This window comes from Acomys russatus, chromosome 4 (assembly GCF_903995435.1).
Source record: "Acomys russatus chromosome 4, mAcoRus1.1, whole genome shotgun sequence".
NCBI classification, from domain to species: Eukaryota; Metazoa; Chordata; class Mammalia; order Rodentia; family Muridae; genus Acomys; species Acomys russatus.
In genome coordinates, this window is record NC_067140.1 from 66,518,210 (window position 1) to 66,530,205 (window position 11,996).

General features: G+C 54.1%; 1 protein-coding gene across 1 annotated transcript; it reads right to left on the minus strand.

The window, feature by feature from the left end:
• Positions 1–290: 290 nt before the first annotated feature.
• Positions 291–9,428, minus strand: Lzts3 (leucine zipper tumor suppressor family member 3). Its single transcript, XM_051144637.1, has 5 exons — positions 9,301–9,428; positions 3,913–4,075; positions 2,980–3,465; positions 1,887–2,747; positions 291–1,579 (listed from the first exon to the last, which is right to left on the minus strand). Exons 2-5 carry the CDS (start codon positions 3,982–3,984, stop codon positions 881–883), a joined length of 2,118 nt encoding a protein of 705 aa, XP_051000594.1. The 5' UTR covers positions 3,985–4,075; positions 9,301–9,428; the 3' UTR covers positions 291–880.
• Between the last annotated feature and the right edge of the window lie 2,568 nt (positions 9,429–11,996).

The following is an 11,996-nucleotide window of genomic DNA, read 5'->3' on the forward strand; positions in this document are numbered from 1 at the left end:
TAAGAGGCAGGTAGCACTCATAGCTATAATCAGAGCTGAGCAGTGACCCTGGGTATGGTGGGGTCAACCAAGCAGCAGGGCATGTAGCCTTGGAGGATCCTGGCCAGAGGGTGAGGGTGGGGCTGAGAAACCTCCAGGTGACCTTTCCCAAGAATAGGAAGGCAGATCTCCCCTGAGTACTGAGCTTCCAGCCTCAGCTGTCACCTCCCTCAATATACACAGAGGGACACATGCTCAGGACTAGGCCAGGCTCTGAGGCCTGAGTCCAAGATACCTTGGTGTGAGGGTGGGGGGCTGGGCAGGTAGCCCTCCCAACCACAGGCAGGCCATCTGCTCCCTCTTTTACCAAGCTGCCTGGGTTAGGAGAATACCACACGAAGGAGAGAGACTAGGAGCCTAGGGTCTGTCAGCATTGGTAGACCCATGCAGGTTCCTTCAGGCTGTCTGGCCTCGGAGGAGAGCGCAGACAATAGCACTGGACACAAGATGGCCAGCAGCAGCAGCAGCAGCCCAAGATCCGAGGAAGGGGGCTCGGGTACTTCCTGGCAATGCAAGCCTGTTGCCTCCATCTCCAACCAGAGGCTTCCCAGAAAAGGAGCATGCTCCCTGCGCCTGGGACCTCACCCCATGGCACTCTGCTCTCCCCGATGCTCTCCTTGGAGAGAGGGTCTGGAGTGGCTGGCTACCCACAGAGGCAGTGCTGGAGCTGCATGGACTAGGGGGACAAGGGGGTTGGGTCCCAGCTGCTTTGAGAACCTCTTTGGTCTGGGGGATATGCAGCACACGTGGGGAAGGGAAATGAATGAATGGAAGGGGCCATCGGTGACTCCCGACCTTCAGACAGGGCACTTGTCAGAAGGTTGTGCAAGAGGACAGAGAATCAGATTTCTGTGGACTCGATTCGCTCTAGGCGGGAGGGGGTCCAGGCCTTCTTCTCCTCTCCATGCTGGGGAGTAGGCGTGCTGGCACCCCCTGCTGCCCCACGCTCCCGGAGTCGCCGCTCCAGCTGCTGGTTGCGCTGGTACATTTCCACGTAACTCAGCTGGAGCTGCTTCTGGTATTCAATGACCTTCTCCTTCTCCTCCAACCACACCCGGCGCTCCTCTGCAAAGCTGGCACCCTGGCGCTCACGGGCACGCCGCTCAGCAGCCAGCTCAGCCTGCAGTCTCCCCACCTCCCTGCGTAGGGCCCGTGTCCCACCCTCTCCCCCGGCATCCACCTCCCCATCAACAGAAGCCAGGGAAGCGGCAGCTGCCACCCCAGCCTGGCGGCGCATCTTGGCCTCATCGCTCTCACAGGAGGCCAGCGCCTCCTGTGGCTCGGCCAGGTCCACTGGGGTCAGTGCGGGCTTGAGGCAGGCAGGGGGCAGCTCGCCTTCGCTCAGCTCCAGGCTGGCCTGTTTGCTGCCGAAGGAGTCCCTCAAGCTGAGCAGCTGTTCCTCCTTCTCCCGGAGGGAGGCCCTACCCTCCCGAAGCTGGGAGCGCAGCCCCACGATCTCACTCAACTTCTGCGACACATCAGCCTGTGAGTCCTTCAGTTGTTGCTTCAGGAGGGAAATCTCACCCGCCTTCTGGCACACCTGGATAGGGACAGGCGGAAGCAGAAGCCCCGGTAAAGACACAAGCCGAGGTAGTTAAGGTTCATATCAACCCAGCTCCCAGATCTGGCTCCAAAGGCACCTCGGCTCTTGCTCTGCCCCATGGGGGTTCCTTGGCTAACTCATCTCTACAGCCCAAGGGCACAGCCTCTGTTCTCGGTTACTCTGAACTGATTTGGTCCTACTCCTTTCACTCCCCTCCCTCGTACCCCCCCCCCCCCCCACTACACTACACGTTGGAGGAGAAGATGAATGGGAGGAAAGCTCTAGGCCCCGCCCCAGCCCGCACCTCCCACTTAGTTTCCTCCATCCGGGGCAGGAAGTCGGCCTGCTCCTTCTGGCAGGCGGCCACCTTGTCCTCTAGCTCTTCCCGTTGCCTCATCAGCTGGGCCGCCTCCTCCTGCAGCTGTTTCTTGTCCTGCTGTAGCCGCAGCACCTGCAGCTGTAGGCCCTGCTGGGCACGCTGGGCACGGCGGGCCACCTGCTGCAGCTTTCCACTGCAACCCTGCCGGAGCTCAGCCAGCTCTCGCTCCCAGGCCTTCTGCCGCTCCTCCAACACTTGGGCCACGGCCGCCTCGCTCTGTTCCAGGCTGCGGCGGAGAGCTGCCACCTCCTGCTCTTTCTCCCACAGCCGCTCCTCCAGCTCCTGGATCAGTGCACTGGGCGAGGGCGGTGAACAGGCTGCAAATGGCAGGCCTCCACTGCTGCCCTCCCCAGATCCCAGGTGGCCGGACCGCCCCATGGAGGAGGATGACCCACTCTTACTGGATGCCCGCCCACTGTCAGAGGTCCCCAGATCTTGGTAGCCTGACCCCCCGCCGCCGCCGCTGCTGCTACTACTGTAGCCGACAGTGCCAATGCGGTTGATGTGGCTGGTGGAGGCACTGAGGGGTGCCAGGTGCTGGCTATAGCTGGAATTATAGGTAGGCAAGCTTGTGAGTGAGTTTCGGCCTGAGTCTGAGAGGCCACCCCCACTCCCACCAGCTGGAGTCATGGTCCGAGACTTGTCCAGTCCGCCCTTGAGTCCAGAAGGGCCCTGTCGTCCCTCAGGGGTCCCATTGGTCTGTGGAGGACACAAGTTCTGCATGGAATGGAAGTTCTTGGGTACAACAGGCTTGAAGGCTGATGGCCGAACTAGTGGCTCTGAGCACTGCATAAAAGGAGGGAGGGAGAGGCATCAGACCGAGATCTTAATCCTCTTCCTTACATCCAAAACTCCTGCCCCTGTTAGATCTCCAAACGAAGTCTCCCACAAGCCATCCCAGTCCTGGATCCACAAGTGAGACTTACCCCCAGGATTGTAACTCCACAGCTCCCCCAAGATGGCTTTCCTCCTGCCTCCCATGAGCCCCCCTAAAAAACTCTTGGGTCCTGGGACTAACCTGGTCTAGCTTGCCAGAGGTGGTCAGGAGCTTGGGTGGGTGACCGGGTTCACGATACTGTGGTGGAGCCTTGTCACTGCCCCCACTGCTGCTGCTGCCCCCACTGCTGCCCACCACATTACCACAGACATCTGTGTGGTCACTGCCCCGCAGCTCGCCATTGAGGTAGAGAGAATTGGCGAGAACCTTGTCCTCTGATGGGTAGCGGCCAGGTCTCTCTCTGCTGGCCCCACTGCCGCCGCCGCCACTGCTTCTTGGACCAGGGAAACTGCCCTGGCTGCCCCCACCCCCTGTTCGAGTGCCCACGCTTTTCATAGGAAACTCCTGGGCATGGGTCACCCCACCATCCACACTGCTCATGGTCAGGCGGGGATCTGGGGGTCCAAGCTCAGAAGGCCGGGGGCCGAAAGCCAGCAGAGGATCCCTCCCTGGATCAGCGCGCACAGGTAACGTCTCCAGCTTCGCCATGACTAAGCTAGAAGGGCACTGTGGGCACAAGTGGGAAGGAAGGTAGAGAGGTCAGAAGCCACCCCAACCCCAGCACAGCACCATGCATACGCCTCAACTGTACTCACTTAACCCAACTCCACCCATGAGCCTCTCAGACCCAGTTACCCTCTTAACTGTGCTGCAGCTTCCAGAATTTAGTTTTCATTAAATTTACCCTGGGTCATGACTCCTATATTCCCCCGCTTCCTGGGCTGGGGAGATTGGCCGGGTTGAGGAAAGCAGTAACTGAATTCAATAGGGGACCTCAGAGGTTAGAGAGACACAATATACTTCACACACACACACACACACACACACACACACACACACACACACACACACACACACACAGAGCTAACAGCGTGGGTATTTCCGCGGCCCCTTGACTCAAGGTGGTGAACAATAGAAGTGAAAGCTAACTACAGGGTAGACTTCTCTCCTTACCTTTCCAAAGAGGTGGGGGGCCGGCGGGTCCTCAAGCTTGGGACCCTCCGAGGCCGGGTCTGCAGGGGCCATATGGCTCTCTCTCGAAGTCCGGGCTCGGCCAGAACCAGCTGTGCGACTTTGGACTAACTGACCAAGCCATCCCGTACTACAGTTTTCTCCTCTGTGAAATGGGAGTCATTAAAAACCGTGTAGTCGCGCGCCAGGCGCCCAGCAAGCCAGCGAAAGAACCTCCGGTCTTGGAGTTGGGTGGGCGGAGCTGCTGCTGCGGCCTGCTCCAAGGTCGCAGGTGGGCGCAGCCCTGCTTAAACCGATTGGCGCGCCTGGGCAGTGGCTGCAGCAGGTGGCAAGGGAGCCTCCCTGGAGGTTTTCCTAACTTGGTCTTGTGAGGGCCTGGCCCCCCCGAGTGGCCCACTCTGAGATCAGTACTTTGCAATAGTCCCCAAGCTGGCAGAGGCCAGGGGCAGGGACACAGCGACACTAGCACAGGAGCAACCAACTCCTCCCGCCAGGCTTTTCCCACAGGTGGGTGAAACATGGGCGGGGCTTGCGCAACCAATGCTGACCCCTGAGGATGCCATGCCTGCTGAACCCTGCTAAGAATGCGGTACCACCAGGAAGAGTTTTGGATTAGCCATTCTCTCTCTCTCTCTCTCTCACACACACACACACACACACACACACACACACACACACACACACACACACACACACACACACACCTTCCCTTTACACACACACACACACACACACACACACACACCTTCCCTTTGGACCTTGACCCCACGTCAACTGACCATGAAGTGTTCTCAGCCAGTTCTGCTGGGTGAACTCTTCCCACACAAGGGGGTGCAAAGCCTCCTATTATTTATTACTCGTGCTCAGAGAGGCCTCGCTTACTTCCTGGTTCTTTTGTCCTAGAGATCTGTATTATACAGGTGGGCAGGGACACCTGGCAAGTCCCGGCCACTAGCTAGAGGCTCTAATAGCTCAAATACGTGTGCCAGTTATGAAAGAGGGCTGCTCTTCAGGCCTGTAAAGCCCAGAAACCAGGCGGGGCACCTTTCTTCCCTATTAAAGCTTAGGGGTCCATGTACAAGCACCTCTTGAATGCTCTGCAGACCTCCTTCTTACCCACATGGCTAATTCTAATGGTGTGTCCTTTATGTCACGCCCCAAACCAAGGGAGGCTGCTGACACATGCACCCTTCAGTTTCTTCTGGCCACATTGAACACTGCCAAGTTCGCTAACAAGCTGGTCATCGGCACTGCAGAAATCCATCCAATGCCTACCTCCACAGGTGTGGAAGACAGCACTGTTGCCACCCTCCTCCTTTTGCTCATCCTGTGCCCACATGTAAGCTGATACCAGCCTGGGGCACAAGAGGCACCTAGGGAAACACCGAAGTGTGGGATGTACAGGCGTAGAACCCCAACAGGGAGGCCTCTTGGCCTTACCCCAGCTACCTCCACTCTGGGCATACTCTAGCCTGCTGGCCTTCAACCTTGAAACCTTTTCCTACCCTAAGCTTAGTCTCTTCTCCCTCTCTCTCTCTCTCTCTCTCTCTCTCTCTCTCTCTCTCATCCTCACTGAGTTCAACGTAGGGGACAGCTGCGACTGGCAGGGTGAAGGCTGCATGGCCCGAGGCTTGGAGCCAACAGGGAGGCTTGGGCACGGTTACAGGAAGAACTGGCAAATCCTCACGCAGCTGGAGCTCAGGTGGAGGGAACATGAGAAGGGGCTAGGGCACCAGGTGTGGGTGTGACATCATTAACTTGACAGGCAGAGATTGCTTGGAAGAGAAGACCAAAGATACCTCTTGCAGGGAGGCAAGGCTGATTGTTAGCATCTGAGAGTGGCGTAGGTGGGCCTAGCCATCAAGCAAGGATGGGAGGTAGTGTGGGAGCAGCAAAGAGTCCAAGAGAAGCTGTGCCCTGAAAGCCAAAATGGGGAGGGGACTCAAAGCAGGGGCACTAACCAGCCTGGAGAAATAGGCCCCAGACCCCTGCTACTTGGAATTCCGAAACGAAAGGATTGCAAGTTCAAGGCTAGCCTGAGCAACTTAGTGAGACCTTGTCTTAAAAAATAAAAAAGGCAGCTGGATGTGGTGGCACACACCTTTTGTTCTAGCACTCAGAGAGAGGCCGAGTCAGGAGGATTGCTGTGAGTTTGGGACTAGCCTTGTCTACAAGTAGCAAGCCCAGGACAGCCAAGGCTACACAGAGAAATCCTGTCTCGACACACACACAGGCTCAGCAGTTGACTGCTGCTTCCCTAGCACATGCAAGACCCTGGCTGGATTCAATCCCTGGTTTAAAAATAAATAAATAAAAATCAGGAAGGAGGTCAAGAAAGAAGAAACAGGCAGAGGAGCAGCAAGCGGCCTGAGCTACTTGAGGGGGATCACTGGAGCCCAGGAGTTTGATACAACAGTGAGAACCAAGTGAGATTCATTGTCAAAAACAAAACACAAAAAGCAAGCAAACAAACAAAACAAAATGAGAGAGGAAGGGAGGGAGGAAGGAAACAGAACAAACACGAGGACTGTTTCCAGTGTTGAAAAAAAAAAAGAAAAGGGGTCTGGAAGGTAAAACTGGAAGTGAAGAGTGTGGTCTGGATTCCGCAGCTGCAAACACCACTGGCGTCTATGGCGAAATGGTTTTTAGAAAAGTATAGAAAAGCAGACAGGATCACAGGGATGGGAAGGTGCTGCAAAGAGACAGCGGAGCTCTTGGTTAATGGAGGACAGTTTAGGTCTTCATTTGAGAAAGTCAGGAATCAAAGGACTTTTCTTTTTCAAAGTTAACCCCGGAAGCAGGACACGGTGGCATGGAGGCGGAGGCAGATCAAGAGTTCAAGGCCTGGGCTGGAGAGATGGCTCAGAGGTTAAGAGCACTGACTGCTCTTCCAAAGGTCCTGAGTTCAATTTCCAGCAACCACATGGTGGCTCATCAACCATCTATAATGAGATCTGGTGCCCTCTTCTGGTGTGCAGGGGTACATGCAGGCAGAGCATTGTATACATAATAAATAAATAAATATTAAAAAAAAAAAAAGAGTTCAAGGCCTGCCTTCGGTAGATACTGAGTTTGAGGCCAGTGTAGGCGACATGCGATCCCGTTCTCCAGAAACAAACAGGGGAAAACATAATAAACAACAGGCCGGGAGACGGCTCAGTGAGTAAGAGTACCCGCTGCCCGAGAACCTGACCCTGAACCGTCAGCAGCCACATAAAATCATCAGACACCACCCTGTGGCTGCGCTACTAACCCTAACCTGTAGCACACCCCACCCCCCCGCCCCCGCTGCCGGCCTAACTCCCAAGTTCAGTGAGAGACTGTCTCAGGAGAATGAGGCAGAGAGTGACAGACACCTCCATCCCTCTCTGTGTGCACGCACATACACTCTACCAAAAAATCAAGCAACATTTTGATAGGAATGAAAACGCTGATAGAAGCACTGAAGGCGGGCACCATTAGTGAGACGCTGGCCGAGGACTAGCACAAGGGAGCTGTGCCACAGGCCGGGGTGGAGGAAGGACCAAGTCCCAGGAGTGAGTGTGCTGATTCTGAGTGACAGGAAGTAATGCAATGAGTGCTTGGGAAGATCTTTATAAACTGCACAGCTCTCCTTTCGGAGCTCCAGGGAAGGAGGCTCCGAGCAAAGTTTGGAGGTGGTCATATGTCAGTCTGCCGCATTCTTTCTCTAGAGTGTGGGTCCTTGGGAGATTCTTAGGGTCCTAGACATTGTCCTGAGCCTCTCTCCGCAGGCTTTACATGAGGCCTGCTGCTTTGTAGTCAACCAACAGGCAATTCCCATAGAGGTCCTTGCCATAGTCCTGACCTGTGGTAGTCAACCCCTTGTAACCACTCCCTGCCCCTTGCCTCTTCCAACCTTCTTTCCTCGGAACCCTGGTGGAGAGCTGGAAGGACGAGGAGTGGGATATAGTCTCTTGGTAAGTAGGAACTGAGGGAGAGAGAGGGCTGAGCTCCCTCTGTAGGACAGGGTGGTGGGCAGGCCGAGGCAAGAGTGTGACCTGCAAAGGCAGTTAACAGCCATCAGATCAGTCTGGGATGGTAGCCTGTTGCCTGAGCCTACCTCTGTTTCTGTCCCACCAACCCTCAGTGCCTGTGATACAATACCAGTGGTCAAAGGGGCCAAATGGACTCTGGCTAAAGCCTTTCCACAAGCACAGTCAAGCGCAACAGAATTCTTGGCAGCATCAGCTCCAGATGTAAACTACAGCTCAACTGATTAGCAATGGAACCTCATGCAGATCGCTCCGCCTCAGGTTCTCACACCTACCTTACAGCAGTCTTAAGAAAGAAATGTATTATGTGTAAAATGCCTGGTAATCTTTCTGGCACCCACAACCCAGTAAAGCTTGTGGCAGAGTCCCCAAGGCCTCTAATTTCCATCCTATATTTCTCCTGACGTGGGCTCTTCACCCCACACACGACCTATTCTCAGCCCTCTGCCCATCCTATATTCTTCTGGAGCCAGTCCAAATACTCCTGCTCAGCATAGCATCCTTGATACCCGAGGAGTCTTGAAGCACTTAGCTCAGGATGCCCCAGGGAGATTGCACTGTGAAGCTTCCCCATTGGAAGCCCGTGTTACCTTAGAGCACGAAAGATGTCTTTAGGGGTTTCTGGGCCCTGACATCAAGAAAATGCAAGGCCGATGCTTGTGGGAATGTTGCTTATGAGCAATGCAAATAGGAAATGGATTCGGAGAGAGAAACAAGGAAGAGCTTCCAGGACGGACTCAGGAAAGGGGATTCAAGGAGCAGAACTTCTTGGTTGGGATGTATGAGGGGAGATTTATCTTCCCTTGGAAACGTGGGCACCTGCAGGGCAAGAAGCCCATCCCCGAGATCACGGCTCTGATGAAGGCACTGCTTCAGGGCTGAAGGTAGCGACAGCACACCCCCACCCACCCGCTCACACAGGAGCCTGCCTCGGCTGTTCATGTGTGTCGGAGTGGGGAGGGGGGAGGGTTGCCATTCACTAGCACATAGCTCCCAGCCACAAACCCTCCGCAAAGGTGCCACAGAGGTCTCTGCGGTTGGAGAAATTCCACCCATACCTCCCTCGGTTCTCCACCAACCTGCGTGGCCTCCCGGGGGGGCGGGGTGCAGAGAGATGAGGTGACATAATCCGGGCCGCACCCCCTCCGGCCGCCACCCCCCCAACCCCGCCGGGTGAAGCGTCCATGACATCATCGGCCTCATCACAGCCCCCCCACCCCCGCCGCTCCGGGTACCCTAGCAGCGGGACGCGCCCCCTCCCCAGCTTCCCACCGGCCAGAAGCAGCGCGCGATGCAGCGGACGTGCTGACCTGAGGGAGAACCTGGAGGGGCGCCCCAGCAGGCCTGTATCACTTACTCACTGCCTCAGAGTCCGGCGCAGAGGCTCAGACACCGGCGCCAGCTGCCCTGCTCTCTGGCGCAGCCCGAAGCCCGCCCCACTGGGCGCGCGGCGCGGCCGGGCTCTGCTCTTGGCCCCTCCCGCCCAGCGCCCGGCCCGCCCACCAGCGGCTGCGGCAAACGCGGGCCCGCCCTCCGGCCACGCCCCCGGGACCCGCCAATCCTGGTCGGGGGCGGGACTCGGTGCCTTAACCCCTTTGGTCGTTTAGCGCGGGCTCGCCTGCTCCACAGGCCCGGTGGCACAGATACTCTGCCTCAGTTCCTGTTAACTGCTATACCAGATTCTTGAGGCCAGCCCCTAATCTCTGCCCTCCAACGAGTCCATCAGGTTCCTATTCTCTCTGAACCCCACATCTTAAATAAAGAGTATGAGCCCTTTGGTTTATGGACGACCCCGTTTGGACTCTTGATTGAACTCCTGCACTAGCTGTTCCCGGTGCAGCAGACGTCCTAAATTCTTCACATCTGGGGTTGGAGTGATGGCTTGGTGGTCAAGAGCACTGGCTGCTCTTCACAGAACCTGGGTTTAATACCCAGCACCCACATGATGACTGGTTTCAAGAGATCTGACACCTTCTGGCCTCCACGGGCACTGCACAAACACACGGTTGAAACAAACCATACACAGAACAGAACAAAACAAAACAAACAAACAAACAAAAAAACAAAAAACCACAAAAACCCAACAACAATAAAAAAAAAACTGGAAAAACAAAACAACCCTTAAGATCCTTCAAGCCAGGTGGTAGTGGCGCAGGCCTTTAGTCCCAGCACTCAGGAGGCAAAGGCAGGCGGATCTCTGAGTTCGAGGCCGGGCTGGTCTACAGAGTGAGTTCTAGGGCAGCCATGGCTACACAGAGAAACCCAGTCTTCAAAAACAAAACAAAACACAAAACAAAACAAAACAAAACATCCCTCAATATACATGGTGCCTCCAGAATGTGAAGGATACGATCCCAATGGAGACCAGAACCAATAAACTGACCAGTTTAAAACTTGTCACTACAGGAAATATGCATCCTATACCTTGTACCCCGTGTCTGCTGTAAAACTAACAGTCCCTGTCCCCATCCCAAAGAGAGACTGAGTGGCACAAAGACTTCATTTTGACTCAGATTGCCATTTTGGCAAGCTCATGTGCCATACACTGCAGGGACTACCAGCTGCCCAGAGTGGCTGCCCGAGGAAAGCAGTCAGCCTTGAGCTATGGCCTTGGCCTGGTCAGTATGGTGAAGGAAGCTAGGCCCAGGCTTCAGCACTAGGAAAAGGCTGGTGTAAGATTTAATTCATAATATCTGTTGTGACACTTAATGAGTTTGGCCTTTAGCCAGCCTATGACACAGGACCATGTCATAGAATTGCTTCCCACCCCCCACCCCCTTTTTGGTTTTTTGAGACAGGGTTTCTGTCTAGCCTTGGTTGTCCTGGACTTGTAGGCCAGGCTAGCCTCGAACTCACAGCGATCCCCCTGCCTCTACCTCCCAAGTGCTGGGATTAAAGGCATGTGCCACCATGTCTAGCTGAATTGCATTTTTTTTTTGTTGCTTTTTTTTCTATAATTGCTTTTAATGCCTGTTTTCAGTTCTAATGATTGCCTTTAAATGTATTAAATAAGCTGTGGGTGGTGGTCCATGCCTTTAATTCTAGTACTTGGGAGGCAGAGGCAGGAGAATCTTTTGAGTTCAAGGCCAGCCTGGTCTATAGAGTTAGTTCCCAGACAGCCAGGGTTACACAGAGAAACCCTGTCTTGAAAAACAAAACAAACAAGCAAACAAACAAAACTATCCAAACAACCAACTTTTAAAAAAAAAAGCAAAGAAATGTATTAAATAAACTAAATTCTTATTTTGTAAGTATTAGTCAATGACCAATCATTTCTATGTCCTGGAAATCTGTGAACTAGGGTGTCATAGAACTTGTGGTGGTCCTCCTGGCTTGTGGCCAGCCACCAATTCCAAGATAAATTCATTTCTTCTCGTAGAGAGGTAACGTGCCACACTTGCTTTAAACAGACCAGTCCAGATTTGCTATCATTTTTACACAATGAGAAGAGGGTGAAATACAGAAAGAATCTCAAAGAGAAATTTTCTTTTCTTTTTCATTTTTGTTTTGTCTTTGAGGCAGGGTCTCTCTACAGAGCCTTAGCTGTACTGGAATGATGCAGACCAGGCTGGCCTCAAACTCAGAGAGATTTGACTGTCTCTGCCTCCTGAGTGCTTGGATTAAAGGTGTGTGCCACCATGCCAGGCAAGAGAAAGTTTTGATTGACAAACAACCACATATATTTTGAAGAGTGAAGAGTTTTTGCCTGTTTTTTAAGACTGCGTCTCACTAGGCCGCCTGGCTGGCCTGAAACGCACTATTCATTTATTCGCCATGGCCCTGATACTGGAGATGTGCTCGCTGTCCTCTGGAGTGCTACGTGAAGCTGGTGTAAATCAGGGAGAGTGTAAACTTAATACACAGGAGAGCCTGGGTTCTGTCCAGCACCACCTCTCTTTAAGGTGGTTTTGGCTTCTGCCAACTCTGCTTATTTGGTCTCAATGTCATTGCCAGTATTTAGGCTCTGGTTTTTCTTTCTTTTTTTTTTTTTTTTTTAAGATTTATTTATTTATTATGTATACAGTGTTCTGCTTGCATATACACCAGCAGGCC